Here is a 21,551-nt window from a genome sequence, read left to right on the forward strand (position 1 = left end):
GAACGGACACCGTCAAGGGCCATGTTAACCACGGCTGAGGGGAATCCTTGGTTGAGGAAAAAGGAAGACATGTCAAGAGGCACTAGTGTGGAACAGATGCGACAGAGACAGAGAAACTGGGAGAATGGAATGGAGTCCTCACAGGAAGCGGGGTGGGAGGAAGTGTAGTCCAGGTAGCTGTGGGAGTCAGTGGGCTTATAGTGAATGTTGATCAATAGTCTATCCCCAGAAATGGAGACAGAGAAGTCGAGGAAGGGAAGGGAAGAATTGGAGATGGATCATGTGAAGGTGAGGGAAGGGTGGAAATTGGATGCAAATGAATGACATTTTCTGGTTCAGGGCGAGAGCAGGAAATGGCACCGATACAGTCATCAATATACCGGAAAAAAAGATGAGGGAGGGGACCCGAGTAAGACTGGAACAAAGAACAAGTTTCCATAGCAACACCTTTAATTTGGAGGGATGCTGGAATTAATCATAATTCTTTGCAATGGTTCCAGTTTGAAAGTGGTTCTGATGCTGAGACTCTTATTTCAGTTCAGAGCTCATGAGCAGCTCCTGTGTTGAAAAGTGCCACAAGCAGACTGCCACCATCGGATTGGCATTAACCAATAGGAAAAGTGCCTTGTCCTGTGGCAAATAACTTGCGTTTATATAGTGCCTTTTAACGTTGAACCATGGCCCCTCCCCCCAACTCCAATGAAAGAAAGAAGATTTGCATTTATTCACCTTTCCCGACCACCAAAAGTCCCAAAGCGCTTTACAACCAATGAAGTACTTTTTGAAGTGAAGTCACTGTTGTAATGTGGGAAACAGTGGCAGACAATTTGCACACAGCAAGCTCCTACAGACAGCTATGTGACAATGACCAGATGATCTGTTTTGCTGATGTTGGTTGAGGGATAAATAATGGCCAGGACAGTATGGAAAGGAGTGAACTATGTTTTGGGAGGTACAGTGTCTAATGGAACGCTCTGCTGGCCAGGACAATATGGAAAGGAGTGAACTATGTTTTGGGAGGTACAGTGTCTAATGGAACGCTCTGCTGGCCAGGACAATATGGAAAGGAGTGAACTATGTTTTGGGAGGTACAGTGTCTAATGGAACGCTCTGCTGGCCAGGACAATATGGAAAGGGTTGAACTATATTTTGGGAGGTATAGTGTCTAATGGAACGCTCTGCTGGCCAGGACAGTATGGACAGGTGTGAACTATGTTTTGGGAGGTGCAATGGCCAATGGGAAGCTCTGCTGGCCAGGACAGTATGGAAAGGGTTGAACTATATTTTGGGAGGTGCAATGGCCAATGGGAAGCTCTGCTGGCCAGGACAGTATGGAAAGGGTTGAACTATATTTTGGGAGGTGCAGTAGCCAATGGGAAGCTCTGCTGGCCAGGACAGTATGGAAAGGGTTGAACTATATTTTGGGAGGTACAGTGTCTAATGGAACGCTCTGCTGGCCAGGACAGTATGGACAGGTGTGAACTATGTTTTGGGAGGTGCAGTGGCCAATGGAACGCTGTGCTGGCCAGGGCAGTATGGAAAGGGTTGAACTATATTTTGGGAGGTGCAGTGGCCAATGGGAAGCTCTGCTGGCCAGGACAGTATGGAAAGGGTTGAACTATATTTTGGGAGGTGCAGTAGCCAATGGGAAGCTCTGCTGGCCAGGACAGTATGGAAAGGGTTGAACTATATTTTGGGAGGTGCAGTGGCCAATGGGAAGCTCTGCTGGCCAGGACAGTATGGAAAGGGTTGAACTATATTTTGGGAGGTGCAGTAGCCAATGGGAAGCTCTGCTGGCCAGGACAGTATGGAAAGGGTTGAACTATATTTTGGGAGGTGCAGTGGCCAATGGGAAGCTCTGCTGGCCAGGACAGTATGGAAAGGGTTGAACTATATTTTGGGAGGTGCAGTAGCCAATGGGAAGCTCTGCTGGCCAGGACAGTATGGAAAGGGTTGAACTATATTTTGGGAGGTGCAGTAGCCAATGGGAAGCTCTGCTGGCCAGGACAGTATGGAAAGGGGTGAACTATATTTTGGTAGGTGCAGTAGCCAATGGGAAGCTCTGCTGGCCAGCTGTGCCCAAGGCTGGATTACCCAGGAGGCAGCGGGGCGCGCCTGCGCAGTGTGGCGTCCTGGCTCGGACTGTCATGGCGGCCTGTGTCCTCTGTCGGCTGTCGCTCGGGTCAAACGGCAGAGCGGTGGCTCGCTGCGCCTCCAGGGTAAGTACCGAGGGGGTGCAGGCCGGGGCCGGTGGACCGAGGGCCGAGAGTCCCCTCTGAGGAGTGGCGGGCGGGAGTTGAGAAGCCCCGGGGTGGTGGCGGTAACTGGGCGGTCTCGGTCCCCCGGGGGTCAGGCGGACAGACGGGCGGGCGATGTTTGCGCTCCGCTCGTTGCCCCGCAACTCCCGCCCAGTGACATTTTGAGATCGCCTCGGAGGCCCCCTCCCCCCCCCGCCGCCCGCTACCCTGCCGGGGCCGCAGGCTGCTTCAACCCGGCGCCCAGCCGCCCAGGGATCGGCTGCTCTCGCATTCAGCCCGAGGGATCTTTGCTGTCGCTATCCAATATGGGCCGCCAAGCCGCCCTGACCGCCTGATGTGGGTGCCACTCTGTGCAGAGATTGAGCCAACTTATCACTGGCACAGATTTTCACCTCTACATTTACTGTACCTGACCAGTGTGCAAAGGTCACTAGACAGGATGATCGTTTTCACAAAGTATAATACTTTATTTTATAGTTGCCCGTGTCCTAACTTGTACCAAGTCCCGTTCACCCATCACCAACATTTTGTTGACCTGCATTGGCTCCTGGTCCGGCAACGCCTCAATTTTAAAATTCTCATCTTCGCGTTCAAAACCCTCCAGGGCATTGCCCCTCCCTGTTTCTAAGCTCCCCCAGTCCTAGAACCCTTTGAGATCTCTGCACTCCTCCAACTCTGGCCTCTTGTCCATCCCTCGCTTCCATCGCCCCATCATTGACAACCGTGCTTTCAGCCATCTAGACCCTAAGCTCCAGAATTTGTTCCCTAAAAATCTCCACCTCTACTTCACTCTCTTTAAGACACTCCCAAAACCTATTACTTTGACCAAACCTGTCCTAATGTCTTCTTTGGCTCTGAATTTTTGTCCGATTACACTGCTGGGACGTTTTACTACGTTAAAGGTGCTATATTAATGCAAGTTGTTATTTATATTCGGTATTGAACTGTTCAAGTATATGCATTTTAAATCTTAACTAGAAATTGTCCATTACATATCTATTGTGATTAATTTCTGAATGCTGAGATATGAGTAACCAGATGCAATCTGGCTGTCATCATTCAAGTCGGTTCGAATTGAGTTTTCTTTCACTTATGGCGCAAACCTTTTTTCTCTAGTACGTCTTTGGAACGCTGAAAGCTTCTTTCCCCAGTGAGTCGTATATTTGCTTAAAGTCTGTGAAATGTACATGATGTATTTTTCTTTGCTTCCAACCCTTTCAAATCATTAAAAAAAATTCACTCCCTGGATATGGGCATCGCTGGAACACAAGTATTTACTGTCCATCCCTAGTTTCATCTTGAGAAGGTGGTGCTGATCCGCCGCCTTGAACTGCTGCAGTCCGTGTGATGAAGGTACTCCCACAGTGCTGTTAGGGAGGGAGTTTTGGGATTTTGACTCAGCGACAATGATGGAATAGCGATATATGTTCAAATCAAGATGGTGTGTGCCTTGGAAGGGAATTTGGAGGTGGTGGTGTTCCCATGCACCTGCTGCCTTTGTCCCTCTAGGCAGTAGAGGCCGTGGGTTCGGGAGGTGTTGCTCGGGTTTGTTTCAGAGGAATCCACAATTATTGCTGAAGCTGAACTAATTTGCCACCCTTGGTGTCTGCATCCTATTTAGGAGTATTCCAGTATATGCTTCTGGAATTTTTTGAGGATGTAACTAGTAGAGTGGACAAGGGAGAACCAGTGGATGTGGTGTATTTGGACTTTCAAAAGGCTTTTGACAAGGTCCCTCACAAGAGATTGGTGTGCAAAATCAAAGCACATGGTATTGGGGGGTAATGTATTGACATGGATAGAGAACTGGTTGGCAGACAGGAAGCAGAGAGTCGGGATAAACGGGTCCTTTTCAGAATGGCAGGCAGTGACTAGTGGGGTGCCGCAGGGCTCTGCTGGGACCCCAGCTCTTTACAATATACATTAATGATTTAGATGAAGGAATTGAGTGTAATGTCTCCAAGTTTGCAGATGACACTAAACTGGGTGGCGGTGTGAGCTGTGAGGAGGATGTTTAGAGGCTGCAGGGTGACTTGGACAGGTTAGATAAGTGGGCAAATGCATGGCAGATGCAGTATAATGTGGATAAATGTGAGGTTATCCACTTTGGGGGCAAAAACATGAAGGCAGAATATTATCTGAATGGCGGAAGATTAGGAAAAGGGGAGGTGCAGCGAGACCTGGGTGTCATGGTTCATCAGTAATTGAAAGTTGGCATGCAGGTGCAGCAGGCGGTGAAGAAGGCAAATGGTATGTTGGCCTTCATAGTTAGGAGATTTGAGCATACGAGCAGGGAGGTCTTACTGCAGTTGTACAGGTCCTTGGTGAGGCCTCACCTGGAATATTGTGTTCAGTTTTGGTCTCCTAATCTGAGAAAGGACATTCTTGCTATTGAGGGAGCGAAGGTTCACCAGACTAATTCCCGGGATGGCTGGACTGACATGAGGAGAGACTGGGTCTTTATATACTGGAGTTTAGAAGGATGAGAGGGGATCTCATAGAAACATATAAGATTCTGACGGGACTGGACAGGTTAGATGCGGTAAGAATGTTCCTGATGTTGGGGAAGTCGAGAACCAGGGGACACAGTCTTAGGATAAGGGGTAAGCCATTTAGGACTGAGATGAAGAGAAACTTCTTCACTCGGAGAGTTGTTGACCTGTGGAATTCCCTGCCGCAGAGTGTTGTTGATGCCAGTTCATTGGATATATTCAAGAGGGAGTTAGATATGGCCCTTACGTCTAAAGGGATCAAGGGGTATGGAGAGGAAGCAGGAAAGTGGTACTGAGGGAATGATCAGTCATGATCTTATTGAATGGTGGTGCAGGCTCGAAGGGCCGAATGGCCTACTCCTGCACCTATTTTCTATGTTTCTGTGCTTTCCTGTTATGAAGCAAATGAATGCCTCTTTCTTTATTATTGCCAATTTCCAAAGCTGAGTGAATTTCTCTGCTCTTGAGTGGTTAACACAAAAAGTGATTTAAATTGTAATTTAAATATCTGTTTCTAGCAACTTGAGACTTGTTATTAAGACAGATATTTGACTGATTGCTCTGAGATGCACTTGTTTGAACAGTAGTGGGAAGTGCCATTTTAATGAGGGAATGGCCTGAAATAGTTAGTTTACATGTGAACCTGTTGCCAGATGAGAAATAACAGGTAGATAGAATATTATGTTGCCAATTTATTCCTACAATAAATAAGAAAGCATGTAATATCTGGGATAAAATCAGAAAATGCTGGAACTCTCAGCAGGTCAGGCAGCATCTGTGGAGAGGAAGAGTGACCCACTGAGATTTCCAGCATTTTCTGTTTTTATTCCAGATTCCAGCATCCGCAGTATTTTGCTTTTTTAATATCTGGGCTAAGAACATGTGCTTCTTAATAGTACATCAAAATCAATTTGTTTACCTAATTTGTTTCTACATTTTATGGTAATGATGATAGGTTTTTAAGTACAATAGTATATGTCTGATCTTGAGACTGTTTTGTAGACAGTCTGGTAAGTCATTGGGTTGAGGCTTTGGAAGTGTCGAAATTCACCAATTATGTTGCACTTGGCTGAAAATGGTCATTGAGCGATTTTCATAGCTTATGGGAGAGGACAAGAGGACATGAAATCAAGCCAAGATGGGACAAGGTAAATCCAAAGCTAAGATACAGTTTCTACACGCACAGGCTCATAAATATGTGGAGTAGCCTACAGAGGGAGTTCGTGGAAAAGGAGAGTATTAAAATTTCAAAGTATGATGGAGATGCATTTGTGGCGGATAGGGCTATTAAAGGGCGAGAGAGAACGTTGTGTTGGAAGTCCTTGACCTTTGGGTGTAGCCCAAAGAAAATAAATGGTCTTTTCCAGTTCACTATTCCAAAGGACGTTGGGAAATATTGGGAGGTGGGGGCAGTATTAGTTACGTACATCTGGTGCTGCAGCACACTAATCGTGGTCTCTTGGGGATTGCTTGATTGTTTTAGGGAGTCGGGGAGCAATTTCCTAGACTTTTTCTTGGAATTGGTGTTGATGTTTTTTTCTCTCTGTTTTTGCCTCCCCCACAAGTACAGTATTGCCATACTAGCGATTAGGGAGGTTCATGCTTGAGGGTGCATCTTCTAATGGAATGGGTGAGCATTGAAGGGCCCTTCTTTATGCCACATGTTCCTATATTTGTTGTAGATGCTTTCCATATCTGCAGCTATTTTTTGTTTATATAGTCAAACCTCTTTAGTACAAACTCAAGGGAACAGGCAAAGTAGTTTATTGAAGGGTTGGTCATTGTTATTTAAGCTTCCTCTTTTGATATGGACCAGCGAATAGTTTGAAATGAGTGTTGTTATTATATAGGTTGAACCTCCCTTATCCGGAACTCCCTTATCCGGAAACACCCCTGGCCACCGGGTGGCACATGCGCAGAACTCCTTTGAAGTCCTTTCTCCTTGCCAACTACCGCAATCGCTGGCCTGATCCCATGATCCACCACCCCCGCCCCTGCCGTGATCTCTCTGCCGCACTCCCAACCCCAAGCCAGCCAGCTCAGATAGCCCCTTCCTCAGTAGTTGTACCATCCAATTTAACGTGACCACCCCTCGTCCGGAAAAATCCCTTATCCAGAACAGGCCAGGTTCCAAAGGTTCTGGATAAGGGAGGTTCAACCTGTACTCTAAAATAGTTTAAGCTGTAGGTCTAAGTGTTCTGATTTGGTACAAATGTTAAATTCTCCATTGGAAGTATTCGAGGGACTGTGCAAATAATTGAAAGCTTGATTGAGCGTACAGTTGGTTTTAAACCTGTACTCTTACACTGTTGCGACAAAGCTGGAATACGTGCTTATTTGTCACTTTTTGGGGAAATTGTAGCTGAAAAAAGTACTTGATCTTTTAAGTGTTTAGTTATAATTTTATAAAGTAAAGCAGTGTTGGGCAACTTGAGTTCTGTAATTTGCTTGTAAAGAATCAGAAGTTACATTAAGAAACATGAACGAACAGTGTCTAATACTTTACACACTGTTCTAAGGCGGCAATATGATGAAATTGCAACCGGAAGCACTTTCTGAAAGAATTGTACAGTCCTTGGACTAGAAATTCATTTTTTGGTGAAAGGGGTATTTTTTCATCAAAAATACCGCTTTCACTCCGCTACCGCTACGAGGCCTAAAATTCGGGCTTCAGTTCACCCAGCGGTAAAAATCGGTGTTGCACGTGGATTCATGGCGCAAACCGCAAATTTTCTGCAACTTTACTTCGAGGCTGATACCGCTGCGAGAGAGGCCATAGGAGGGGGGAAAACACCCCCTTCGCCCCCCCCCCCCCCAAAATTGCAAAAAACAAAAAATAAAACATTCACAAAATGCTTAAGTATCGAATTGCTGAAAAAGAATTAAAAAAATAAAAACTTTAAGGTACCTTGTTTGCAGGTCTTCATACTTACTGCTGTTCCAAGGGCTGCATCGCAGGTTTTTTTCCTGGTGGTTTTTTCATGCGGAGTACGGGTGCGCGCTGAGCCAACTTTATGGCGAAACGCTTTTTTGAGTCTTGCACGGCAGCGGTCCTCTCCCCAGCGGTATTTAAAAACCGCCGCCGCAAGACTTCTCCGAATTTTCCACCGCACTGTTTTCTGCCAAAATTGGTGCAATATCACCAAAACAACCAGGCACAAGGTTGCCGAATTTTTAGCCCTTTAAGTCTATTTGAGATAACTCTTGAATATGCATAACATTTTTATATCTTGATTTCAGTCAAAACAAAAATATTTTTGACTTCAATTTTTACATTTTTTGTAAAGTAAGGTATGCCAATCTGAGGTAGGGAACACTTTTTCCATTCCAGTGTTAGTATCAAGTGGCCCCATGTCAAGGATAGCTTAGTGGGATACAGGGCAACATTCCCAATCTCAAGAGAGCAGCCCTTCATACAATGGCATGACTTGTTTCCCTGCCCCCCCATTTCCCATCTTGCCACCTATCTTGAGTGCAATTGGATATTTAGTGCTTGTTCTGTGCTGTGGACACATGACAACTGAAGATTGGATTGATCTGTCCAATCTCATTTCATATAGTACTCTTACAGCCAACTGTCATAGGAGTCTCGCCCGTCGACAAGTTTCTAGGCTAGATTTGAAGCTCGGGTCCCAGAGGTGAAAAGCCAGATTAATTTTAATGCTCCACCCAGTTTGGCGGTTGTTGGGAGAAATCATTGTCTTGTCATGGAAGAACACTGCTTCATAAACTTTTGTTTAGTACTCAGTCCTGTAGTGTTCCATAACAGTGTTGTATGTACGAAAAAGGAATACGATACTATAACTTAAATATAGACTTGTGCTGTCCTTGTAGTTTCTTGAGACCTTTAAGTTTGTGCCAACACATGTTTTGACAGCCTTTTGTATTATTGTTGTTTTGAGTTATCATGCTGTAAACTTATTTTCACCACTGTCTTGACATTCTCACATCGTAACTATTAAGATTATGTATTACATATTGTACAGTCCTCTTATGCAAACATTCTTTTGTTAAATGTAAACAATATGCTTTAAAGCTACAGCTTGCTGACATTGAGAGGATTAATTACATGGTAATTCTGATGACTTAATTTATATTTACTATGTGTGATTAACATTGTCTTTGTTACTGAATTTTTAATAACGTACTTGTTAGTTTACATTATAAGGCTTGGTCAGAATTGTAAGTATTTTTGTTTTATTTCTGAAGTAAATAATACAAAATATTTACATATCAAGCTGGACCCTTCAAACAACTGTCATATGCAGCTTGGGAGCTTCCTTTTAAGCTGTACGGACAACTGACTTCACCATAGGGGAAGAATATGTGTAGAACAGTTTGAGATATTTCAGAACTCCATGTCCAGTTCAATGTGTCAGGGTTCTTCGTCACCAATTGCTGAATCCTCATGAGGAGCCTTGGCAAAGAGGTAGGCCCATGTGAGGCTGATTTCCTCCACCAGGGTACTCCTCAACAGGTCACTATATTCTACAGTCCTTTTTATCACAAAACTGCCTTACACCTTGGTCCTTAGGCTGAAGGAAGCACGAAGAGTTCCAAACCACAGCGGAAAACTGGGCATGTGCCATTTCTGCATGAGCTTAACCTCCACTGTGATCTTGGTATCGTTGAAGAAGAATGAGGAAAGACCAAAGTACCTTTCTCCCTCTTCTAGGTCTTAATGAACTGTGTCCAAGTTAAAGTTGGCATCCCCTCAGGTACTGATATAAACCAGCTATTAGGACAACGCCCATTTTATTTTCCAATCGATATTTTAGACACGCCACTTGATTTGTGTTAAGCCATAATATTACAATTGGGAAGCCCATCACCATGACCCTCTGGTTGGCTCATTGTTCAAGATGAAAACACAACCTCCAGGAGAGTCTGCCAGAAACGTGGCCTCATTTCTCTTTCAGTTATGTTTGGAACACACCTTTATGGTGCCATCATCAATGAAGATATCACTTGGTGATGTTGAACAACCTTGTCTCACTTTTTCATTGAACTTTTCCTGACATGGACCATGATCCTGAAGTCCACATCCAACGCCCCCCCCCCCCCCCCAAAAAAAAATCCCAGTTTCAGTCATAGCTGTAGCTCCTTCATGGAGGCTGTGTGATGAGAGATCAACAAAAGCAATAATCTATCAGATGGAGGGCAGGGTAGAGCAGCGTCCAAGGCTTATTTGGCTGGAGTAAGGTATTGTGTTCCTAAAACAGATGAGGCTGCACACAGGGAGGTTAAAGTAACAGTGACCTCAGTCTTTATTAAGACACTCCAGAGTGAGGAACAGGTCTTAGGGGCCGGCTCATATACAGTGCTCCCAAGCGATGCGGGGATCCCTTGGGACTTCAGGGGGTGAACTCCCTGATGGCGGAACATGGGAGTGCATGCTTTACAGATACACAACATCACTCCCCCGCACCTCCACCCCCAAGTCAAAGTGAAAACTATTTACAAGGTGAGGCCTTTCTTTCCCTGGTGGACTGCCTCGGTACAAATGTCTGTTCTGGTGTGTTGGCTGTGCCCTCGTTGGGCTGGTGTGTTGTTGGCTCTGCAGGGCTGCTAGGTGAGCCTGGGCTGTTGGGTGTGATGGGTTCGATTTCCTGGTCCGGCTTGGTGTCGTTGATCCTTTGGGTGTGTGTTGTGGGCTCTCAAAAGGTGGTGTCTGCTGTGGGTTATTCAGGGCAGTCTGTGAACTGCAGCCTCGTTTGGCCCAGGTGCTTTCTGCAAATTTGTCCATTGTCTAGTTTGACTACAAACACCCTATTCCCTTCTTTAGCTATCACCATGCCCGCGATCCACTTGGGACCATGTCCATAGTTTAGTACATACACAGGGTCATTCAGATCAATTTACCATGACAGTGGCGTGACCATCGTTTACATTTTGTTGCTGCCGCCTGCTCTCTACTTGATCATGCAGGTTGGGGTGAACCAGCGAGAATCTGGTTTTAAGTGTCCTTTTCATGAGTAGCTCAGCCGGGTGCACCCCTGTGAGCGAGTGGGGTCTCGTGCGGTAGCTGAGCAGTATTCTGGACAGGTGGGTTTGGAGTGAGCCTTCTGTGACTCATTTAAGGCTCTGTTTGATGGATTGTATTGCCCGCTCTGCCTGCTTTCAATGGTGACAGTGGCGGTGCTCCCCGACATTATTTCACATTCAACCCATTTTGAAAAAGCATCCACCACCACCAGAAACATTTTACCGAGAAACGGGCCCGCATAGTCGACTTGGATCGTCGACCATGGTCTGGAGGGCCAGGACCACAAACTTAGTGGTGCCTCTCTGGGCGCGTTGCTCAACTGAGCACATACGCTGCATTGCCGTATACAGGATTCTAAGTCAGAGTCAATACCGGGCCACCACACATGGGATCTGGCTATCGCCTTCATCATTACTATACCTGGGTGTGTGCTGTGGAGATCCGAGATGAACGTCTCCCTGCCCTTTTTGGGTAGCATTACGCGGTTACCCCACAACAGGCAGTCTGCCTGAATGGACAGCTCATCCTTTCGCCGCTGGAACGGCTTGATTGGCTCTTGCATTTCAACAGGGATGCTGGCCCAGCTCCCATGCAGTACACAGTTTTTTACGAGGGACAGCAGAGGATATTGGCTGGTCCAAGTCCTAATCTGGCAGGTCATTTTCAAACGCTTCCATGACCATCAACAAGTCTGCGGGCTGCGCCACCATCAACAAGTTTGCAGGCTGCGCCATTTCCACCCCCGTGGTGGACAATGGTAGCCGACTGAGAGCATCCGCACAGTTCTCAGTGCCTGGCCTGTGGCGGATGGTATAGTTATACGCTGATAGCGCGAGTGCCCACCTTTGTATGCGGGCTGAGGCATTATTATTTATCCCCTTGTTTTCAGCGAACAGGAATGTGAGGGGCTTGTGATCGGTTTCCAGCTGAAATTTGAGACCAAACAGGTACTGATGCATTTTCTTTACCCTGAGCACACACGCTAATGCCTCTTTCTCAATCATGCTGTCGGCCCTCTCGGCCTTAGACAAGCTCCTGGAAGCATAGATGACAGGTTGCAACTTCCCCGCAACGTTAGCTTGTTGTAAGACGCACCCGACTCCGTACGACGACACGTCACATGCTAGCACAAGTCTTTTACACAGGTTATACAATACAAGTAGCTTGTTGGAGCATAAAATGTTTCTGGCTTTCTCAAAAGCAATTACTTGGTGTTTTCCCCATACCCAGTTCTCATCTTTGCGCAATAACACATGTAGGGGCTTTAAAAGGGTGCTTAACCCTGGTTGGAAGTTACCAAAATAGTTGAGGAGTCCCAGGAACGACCGCAGCTCCATGACGTTCTGTGCCCTGGGCGCGTTCCTGATAGCCCCTGCCTTGGTGTCTGTGGGCCGAATGCCGTACGCCGCGATCTTTCTCCCCAAAAACTCCACTTCTGTTGCCCTGAAGACTCATTTCGACCTCTTCAGCCGCAGTCCTACGCAATCCAGTTGCTGGAGGACCTCCTCCAGGTTTTGTAGGTGTCTGGGGGTGTCCTGACCCGTGACCAATATGTCGTCCTGAAAGACCACCGTGTGTGGTACTGACTTGAGTCGGCTCTCCATGTTTCTCTGGAAGATCGCTGCAGCCGACCGAATTCCAAACAGGCATCTGTTGTAGATGAACAGTCCCTTGTGCGTATTGATGCAGGTGAGGCCCTTCGAAGACTCCTCCAGCTCCCGAGTCATGTAGGCTGAAGTCAGGTCAAGCTTGGTGAACGTCTTGCCTCGTGCCAGCGTCGCAAATAGATCATCTGCCTTAGGTAGCGGGTATTGGTCCTGTAGCGAGAAACAATAGTTACTTTATAATCGTCGCAAATCCTGACCGTGCCATCACTTTTGAGTACTGGAACAATCGGGCCGGCCCACTCGCTGAATTCCACTGGGGAGACGATGCCCTCGCGTTTCAGCCTGTCCAGCTCGATTTCCACTCTCCCTTATATGAGGTATCGCTCGTGCCTTGTGGTGAATGGGTCGTGCCTCTGGGACCAAGTGGATCCGCACCTTCGCCCTGGAAAAGTTTCCAATGTCTGGCTCAAAAAGGGAAGGAAATTCGTTAAGAACCTGGGTACATGAGGCCTCATTGACATGTGATAGCGCTCGGATGTCATCCCAGTTCCAGCGGATTTTGCCCAGCCAGCTCCTTCCAAGCAGTGTGGGGCCATCGCCCGGGACAATCCAGAGTGGCAGTTCGTGCACCGTGCCCTCGTAGGTGACCTTGACCATGGCGCTGCCCAGGACAGTGATAAGCTCTTTGGTGTACGTTCTCAGTTTCGTGTGTATGAGCCTCAGCGCTGGTCTGAATGTCTTGTTGCACCACAGTCTCTCAAATACCTTTTTACTCATGGTGGATTGGCTAGCGCCAGTGTCCAGTTCCTACGGGTAAGCCATTCAATTTTACGTTTAGCATTATAGGTGGACATTTTGTCGAAAATGTGTGCACCTTGTGTACTTCAGCATCTGCCTCTCTCAGTCTCGAAATTGCTTTGATCCACCATGGACCGATCTTCCTCTGCAATGTGGTGGTTAGCAGGTTTTGCAGAGCTTGTTGGAGGTGCCCTATTGTTCCACAACTCTTGCAAACATACCCTTTGAAGCGGCATAAATAGGCTGAATGGAAGCCTCCACAACGCCAACAAGGTGTGAATTGCCTGGACTCTGAGTCATCTGGGTCACCTTAGGCCTGCTGGCAGTTGCAGACTCGTGGGTTCTGCCCTGTACATTTCTGCTCGCAAACACAGTTCCAGTTAATTTATGAACATTGCTAGCACTTGTGTGCTGAGAGATTTGTTTGGTGTTATCACTGGTGGACATAAATGCCTGTGCTGTCGCAATGGCCTTACTGAGGGTCGGTGTCTCTACAGTCAAACGTTTTCGTAGGATGGTCTCGTGGCCAGTGCCCAGTACAAAAAAGTCTCTGAGCATTTGCTGCAGGTAGCCATCAAACTCACATTGTCCCGCAAGTCACCTTAGCTCGCCACTTCCTGACCTTCAGATCGCTGGCATGTGTAGAACCGATACTTCGCCATCAGCACGCTCTCCCTCGGGTTAAGATGCTCCCGAACCAGTGTACACAGCTCCTCATACGACTTATCTGTGGGTTTCACCGGAGCCAGAAGATTCTTCATGAGGCTGTAGGTCGGTGCCCCGCAGACTGTGAGGAGGACCGCGCTCTTTTTTGCAGCGCTTCCTTCTCCGTCCAGCTCGTTGGCTACAAAGTACTGGTCTAGCCGTTCGACATAGTCTTCCCAGTCCTCACCCTCCGAGAACCTCTCCAGGATGCCCAGTTTGCTGCATCTTTGCGTTGGATTTTTATTCTCATCGCCAGTTATTGTGTTCCTAACTCAGATGAGGCTGCACACAGGGAGGTTAAAGTAACAGTGACTTCAGTCTTAAGACACTCCAAAGTGCGGAACAGGCTTATATTCAGTGCTCCCAAGGGATGCTGGGATCCCTTGGGACTTCAGGGGATGAGCTCCCTGGTGGTGGAACATGGGAGTGCATGCTTTACAGATACACAACATAAGGTATTTCAGCAAAAGTGTTGTTAGGTGAAGTGCGGAGTCTGAAGAGGGCTAGAGAGTTTTAAAAAAAAAAATCAAAATTGACTAAGTATTTTAAGATTATCTATTAATAACTACTCAAAATCTAGTGGCTGTTGAACATCACGTTCTGTAGATTAAGATAATGGCCCTGAAATTCCGTTTTGGCCTTCGCGCGTGCATTTTAGAGAAAAAATATGCACCTACCTTAAGCTGCTGCCTACGTTTGACTTTCCGATGATGAGGCCTCTCCCGACTGCCAGTCGCAGCGCGTGCATGTCGACGTGTGCGCAGGCATACAGCTGGAGTCACATGGCTCTGGGCAGCCAATCAGGTAAAGTATCATAGTAATAGGAGTTCCGCAGGGTCATAAACTCTATGTTTCTGATTGTGATAGAGCCCGGAGCAGCCAAAACACTAATAAAAAATAGAAAATAATGACACTACATTCATTTAAATTAAAGTTATTAATGTCTTTTTTAAAAAATTGCCTGTTTTTTTTTAAAACATTTGCGCCTGTAAAAGTAGTCTATGCGTCTGCTTTTTCGGGCGCAAGATTTTTGAGGACATTTGTAAGTGTAAATATTGGAAATTTCCATTTACAAATGTCCTTGCTCCCGGGATGCGGCCATCTGTCAAGCCAGAAACTTGACAGATCGGAAAAACCATTTATCAGCGCACGCGCATTGCGTGCTGGAAACCGGCATTTCCGATGCCTTCCCAGGTCCGTAGGAACTCCGTGCAGATCCGGGGAGGCAGGAATTGATGGCCCTATATATATATCTATATAATAGATACCTATATCTATTTTATTTATATCCTCTCAAAAACTGAAGTATCTTTTAAAAGTTTAACTGATTTGTTCCATTTCTATGCACTTCTTTGCATAACAATAATTCTTCCCATTTAAAATAGTCTGTGTTTGACAGGTGGCTACAACGCTGTATTGGTTGCATTACATTGCACAGTCCCACTGTACCATATAAAACAAAGTAAAGCAGCTTTATTTTCTGCTTCTAGATTTTTGGCGGATCCTTAAATCTAGTTGGGAATGAAATCCAGCAGCAACAACAAAGAAATCTGTCCCTTCATGAGTATCTGAGTATGGATTTACTGAAGGATGCTGGCATAAGTATACCAAGAGGACAAGTTGCCAGTTCAGCTGATGAAGCCTTCAAAGCTGCCAAAGCATTAGGTATGCTTCACCTGCATATTGAGAATACTTAATATGAAACTTCTACATTAAAGTGAAGATTTAATTGTGCTGCTCATTTTAAGGTTTAATTTTTATTCAAAGAAAACTTGATTCGGTGTGCTAATATCATGAGAAGTAGATATTTTTTTGATAATCCTTGTGACTCAATTTGAATTCAGAGTACCAGAACTTGGGAAAACTGATTGAAATAACTATACAATATTTGGAACTGTTAATGTTCCGTTTTCCTGTTCTTCAGTCAGAGAATCGTAAAACAAATTCCAGCTCTCTTATTTTTAAAGTAGTGGTACAACACCTGTTGTGGTGCAGGTTCGAGGGGCCAAATGACTTTGTCCTTTTTTTAATGTTGAAAAGATATATGTGAAATGATATCCTCCTTCCTTGTCACAAATGCAGCAGTTTTCTGCACTGCCAATCATTGACTACTGAGTGATGTGACTGTACATGGTATAGTGGGCCCAAAATTCACCACCATTTAGCTCCATTTTTTTTGAGCTTAGTGTTTTTTGGAGCTAACTTAATTTTGCAAGTTTCGCCAATGGTATAACGCCATCCTTAATAGATAATGGACGTTTTTTTTAAGTACCGTTTTTCTGACGTCACTCACAGTCAAACCCACCTGTAACGCTATTTTTGCGAGTTTCGCCAATCAGGAATTTTTTTTTTTTTAAGGACGGCACTAAGGACCATTTTGTAAAACTTTACTGTACCAAGTCGCTGTCTGATCGAAATCGGCATTACCGACGCCATCTTGATTCGTTGTGTTGATTTGTATTTATTATGTTCCTATTGAATGTAGTGATGCAATATTATCTATGAATTACTTCATTATAAAAGAAAGTTATTTTATTTTAGGACTTACTATTTACTGTGATAAAACGCTCGGGCCATTTGGCCAGAGTTTGGGGCGGCCGGGCCATTTGGCTACGGGCTGGGGCGACCACGGCAGGGCCATTTGGCCAGGAAACACCTAACATGCTCAGTAACTGTGGAACAATAAAACAACAAAGAAAAATTGAATGTCATAGCACTGTACAGGACAGCACCCATTTGCAAGCCGTCGGCAGAATCCAGAGGCTCGGACAGGGAGTTCACATTTCAGCATCAAAACAATCCCAGGACCGGTACAGCACGGGTTAGCTACAGAGTAAAGCTCCCTCTACACTGTTCCATCAAACACTCCCAGGGCAGGTACAGCACAGATTAGATACAGAGTAAAGCTCCCTCTACACTGTTCCATCAAACACTCCCAGGGCAGGTACAGCACAGATTAGATGCAGAGTAAAGCTCCCTCTACACTGTTCCATCAAACACTCCCAGGGCAGGTACAGCACAGATTAGATGCAGAGTAAAGCTCCCTCTACACAATTATATAAAAGCAGCCCTCAGCCCACATTTCCTTCCTCTGGGAACCGGAGAGAGACAGCTCGTTCCCTCCCATTGTACCTCGCATTATCCTGGAATGCTTGGGCATGCGCAGAGAATGGAACTCACTTTTTCGGCACTAACAGTTGTCTCCACCCTCAAAACCAAAGGTCTTTCTGCACTGCGCCAAAATTAAAACTAATTTTGGTGAAACTTTGGTTTTTTTTGCCGTTATTTTAGACTAAAAAACAACCGTTAATCTGAAATAATGCCAAAAAATGGCAAACGTGGAATTTTGGGCCCTTTGTATTCTGTAAAATATGTGAACAATCTTCAGTGAAAGAAAATTAGTAAATAAACATGGACACAAGGAACATCAGTGATGAGAAAAGGCTGTTTGGTCCATCAAAGCTCTTCCCTCTAATCTTTCCAACGTGGGATTTAATTGTTGCTATCTCCATAACTTTGTCTCTTATGTTGCTTAGCAAATTATTCCAAACATTTGTCACTAAATGCTAACACATGTGGCAGAAAATATACATGTTTTTCCTTAACTCTAAAGCGCTTAAGAGCAACTACACTCTTATTTTAATTGTGGAGAATGGAAGTATTCTGGCATTATTTCAGATTGTGCCCTAACTGAGTAAATAAAGCTCTGCTGTCCTAAACCAGAGGAGGGATACACTCTGGCTGCTGGCATGCCCCTCGTGGCGGCTTTAGTGTAGTACTAGTGGAGACAGGGAATTGATCACTCAGCTATAGTTCGTCTATAGTGTGGGAAGACAGAGAAACACAGTTGTTGTTCACGCTTTTAGATATTTAAAAAATCTCATCCCCTACAGTTCATATTTAAATGTAGAAAGAATTTTCATTTGGACACACTTTAGATTTTGAGGGGCGTGGGCAGTGCACGTTCTACATGAAGATTTAGAGTTTTATTTGTAATGTTTTTATGATAATTTAAGTTTTGCTGCATTAATTAATGTGTGTATTGAATGTCAGCAGTTTTTTTTTCCCGTGAAAACTACAGAGCATTGACCTTGAATGTGGTGTTTCTCTGTCAGTCTGTATGTGCTGAAGTTACAGGTTGGCTGGTTATTCATTCAAGTCTGAACTTTGTAAATACAATAAATGGTCAGGGGGATACCTCCTAGGAGAAGAACGGTTTAATTTGATTTCAGTTCTTTGTTGATAAGATTATGTTAGAAAATGCTTTGTTAAATGAACTTGTGTAGGATATCTTTGGGTACAAATTATATCCAGAAAAGATAACCTAACAATGCTAAAAGCATCTTTATTTTCAGCACAAGATAATGAGTTAAAAGAATCGTTCCGATGAAGCGCTGTCTTTTGGATGAGACGTTAAACCAAGGTCTTGTCTGCTCTCAGATTAAAAGTTCCCATGGCACGATTCGAAGAAGAGCTGGTGCGGGGATCACCCGGTGTCCTGGCCAATAGTTATCCCTCAATTGACATCACAAAGAACAGTTTATCCAGTCATTTATCACATTGCTGTTTGTGGCATCTTGCTATGTGAAAATTGGCTGCCATGTTTTCTGCTTTGCATCAAGTGCAGTCACTGTTGTAATCATCTCTCCTCCTTCCATCCTCTTTCCACAACCCGCACCCCCCAAAAAAAATTGCAAATGTTTGTGCACACAGGACTGATCAAACTAATTTAAAATTTTGTTCCAATAGGGTCGAAAGATGTGGTGGTGAAAGCTCAGGTGCTTGCTGGCGGCCGAGGCAAAGGAGAATTTGAAGGTGGTCTGAAGGGAGGAGTTAAAATTGTTTACTCGTAAGTCCGGTAATCCCTTATCCTCATTTGCGAATCCCCTTTCCAATTCCAGTTGGCTATCTGAATGTTACTTTACTTTTTCTGTGAAAAGTACTTCGCTACTATTTTACAAGGCAAAGCGACTTGCATCAGAATCTGTTTGCTCCTTTTCTGAACCAACAAGAGCTTCATCACCGAACTTGCACAGGTCTGAAGCTTATCTGGGAATATGGCTATTATAGTATGATACGAAAACTAGATAGATGAACAACAGCCGCAACACAGCGGCGATAATTATCTAACAAGATACAATGAATGGTAATTACTCTGAGGAGGTGTTCTAAAGATTCTGCTAATCCTGAAGAAAGCAATGAACTGTGGTTATGGCTGATGCCCAAATGTACTTGAAAGCATGAGCTCGATTAGCTTGTAAACTCAGTTAGGAGCTCTGCTGTTAAATGGAATAATATTATACAGATCTTTAACATTGATGGAGAAATCAATATAAACAAAGGTTGAATGTGCCATACAAAGATTGCATAGTGTCGACTAATAGGCTTCCCAGGCTTCTGGGCAAACTTTTTTAGCACACCATAAATTTGGTTTGTTGACACTCTGCCTACTAGAAGATGCAAATAATATTACACATCAAGTTGCAAGACAGCCAAGCATTCGTGCATTCAGAATTTCTTACCCCCACAAAATCAGATAATTTCCGAATAGACCCAATAGGCCGTTTCATAGTTTAAAGAGTCAAGCAGCTGCTTTCCAGTATTCTAGACTGGATACTTAAAATGAGGATATTGCTAATGTCATACAAACATCTCAGTAGGGTCTAATAGATCATAGAAATGATCATTAACGATAAAGTGGTCAGTCTTAGTAACCACAGTAAAACCCAAGGACCATATCGACATGTACCAAAATTCTCTGGACTCTGGGGAGGTACCAGCGGATTGGAAAGCAGCTAATGTAACGCCTCTGTTTTAAAAAGGGCGCAGGCAAAAGGCAGATAACTATAGGCCGGTTAGTTTAACATCTGTAGTGGAGAAAATGCTTGAAACTATCATTAAGGAAGAAATAGCGGGACATCTAGATAGGAATAGTGCAATCAAGCAGACGCAGCATGGATTCATGAAAGGGAAATCATGTTTAATTAACTTACTGGAATTCTTTGAGGATATAACGAGCATGGTGGATAGAGGTGTACCGATGGATGTGGTGTATTTAGATTTCAAAAAGGCATTCGATAAGGTGCCACACAAAAGGTTACTGCAGAAGATAAAGGTACGCGGAGTCAGAGGAAATGTATTGGCATGGATAGTGAATTGGCTGGCGAACAGAAAGCAGAGAGTCAGGATAAATGGATCTTTTTCGGGTTGGAAATCAGTGGTTAGTGGTGTGCCACAGGGATCAGTGCTGGGACCACAACTGTTTACAATATACATCGATGACCTAGAAGAGGGGACAGAGTGTAGTGCAACAAAATTTGCAGATGACACTAAGATTAGTGGGAAAGCGGGTTGTGTAGAGGACTCAGAGAGACTGCAAGGAGATTTGGATAGGTTAAGCGAATGGGCTAAGGTTTGGCAGATGGAATACAATGTCGGAAAGTGTGAGGTCATCCACCTTGGGGGAAAAAAACAGTAAAAGGGAATATTATTTGAATGGGGAGAAATTACAACATGCTGTGGTGCAGAGGGACCTGGGGGTCCTTGTGCATGAAACTCTTTAGGTAAAGTTAATGTCAGAAGTGGGATTCGAACCCACGCCCCTAGAAAGGGACCAGAATACACCAACCTTTGGTAAGGTAAGGATTAACAGTCCTTGAGTCTGGCGCCTTAGACCACTCGGCCATCCTGACAATGGTCTTGCAGTAGCTGCAGAAAAATGTGCCCAAAAGGTTAGTTTGCAGGTGCAGCAGGTAATCAGGAAGGCGAATGGAATGTTGGCCTTCATTGCGAGAGGGATGGAGTACAAAAGCAGGGAGGTCTTGCTCTAACTGTATAAGGTATTGGTAAGGCCGCACCTGGAGTACTGCGTGCAGTTTTGGTCACCTTACTTAAGGAAGGATATACTGGATTTGGAGGGGGTACAGAGACGATTCACGAGGCTGATTCCAGAAATGAGGGGGTTACCTTATGATGATAGATTGAGTAGACTGGGTCTTTACTCGTTGGAGTTCAGAAGGATGAGGGGTGATCTTATAGAAACATTTTAAATCATGAAAGGGATAGACAAGATAGAGGCAGAGAGGTTGTTTCCACTGGTAGGGGGCACAGCCTCAAAATACGGAGGAGCCAATTTAAAACCGAATTGAGAAAGAATTTATTTTCCCAGAGGGTTGTGAATCTGTGGAATTCTCTGCCCAAGGAAGCAATTGAGGCTAGCTCATTGAATGTTTTCAAGTCAAAGATAGATTTTTTAACCAATAAGGGAATTAAGGGTTACGGGGAGAGGGCGGGTAAGTGGAGCTGAGTCCACGACCAGATCAGCCATGATCTTATTGAATGGCGGAGCAGGCTCGAGGGGCTAGATGGCCTACTCCTGTTCCTAATTCTTATGTTCTTATGTAAACCCAAGATCGTTAAACAGGAGTGAGTGTTCAACACATTAAGGTGCATAAGCAGTCTAATAGCACATAAAAGAAATCCAAAAAGATGTCTGACTTGAACCAAATTGTAAGGTGATGAGAAACGTCCACTTTTCTCTCCAGCCCTGAGAATGCCTTATTATGTCCAGATAATCTGAAAATGTTCTGGTCCTTTGGAGCAACCTAAATATCTGCCTGATTCTTATCCACAATTTCCATAATTTGGTCATATGCTTTAGCACCAGATTTTTCTCCCTGGCTAGCACTCCATTGTCAAAACTAAT

General features: G+C 44.8%; 1 protein-coding gene and 1 non-coding gene across 2 annotated transcripts in view; one reads left to right on the plus strand and one right to left on the minus strand.

The window, feature by feature from the left end:
• The first annotated feature begins 2,110 nt into the window (after window positions 1-2,110).
• The window catches only part of LOC139265760 (succinate--CoA ligase [ADP-forming] subunit beta, mitochondrial-like), a 159,246-nt gene continuing 139,805 nt past the window's right edge, over window positions 2,111-21,551 (plus strand). Inside the window, exons 1-3 of the mRNA XM_070883129.1 lie at window positions 2,111-2,219; window positions 15,337-15,511; window positions 18,596-18,695. Coding sequence (XP_070739230.1) covers window positions 2,148-2,219; window positions 15,337-15,511; window positions 18,596-18,695 — 347 coding nt within the window. The 5' untranslated portion in view covers window positions 2,111-2,147. The remainder of the gene's footprint in view (window positions 2,220-15,336; window positions 15,512-18,595; window positions 18,696-21,551) is intronic.
• Window positions 20,420-20,538, minus strand: trnal-caa (transfer RNA leucine (anticodon CAA)). The gene is made up of 2 exons: window positions 20,501-20,538; window positions 20,420-20,465 (listed from the first exon to the last, which is right to left on the minus strand). It is a non-coding gene; the product is annotated as a tRNA-Leu (tRNA).

Source organism: Pristiophorus japonicus, chromosome 6, assembly GCF_044704955.1.
Source record: "Pristiophorus japonicus isolate sPriJap1 chromosome 6, sPriJap1.hap1, whole genome shotgun sequence".
NCBI classification, from domain to species: domain Eukaryota; kingdom Metazoa; phylum Chordata; class Chondrichthyes; family Pristiophoridae; genus Pristiophorus; species Pristiophorus japonicus.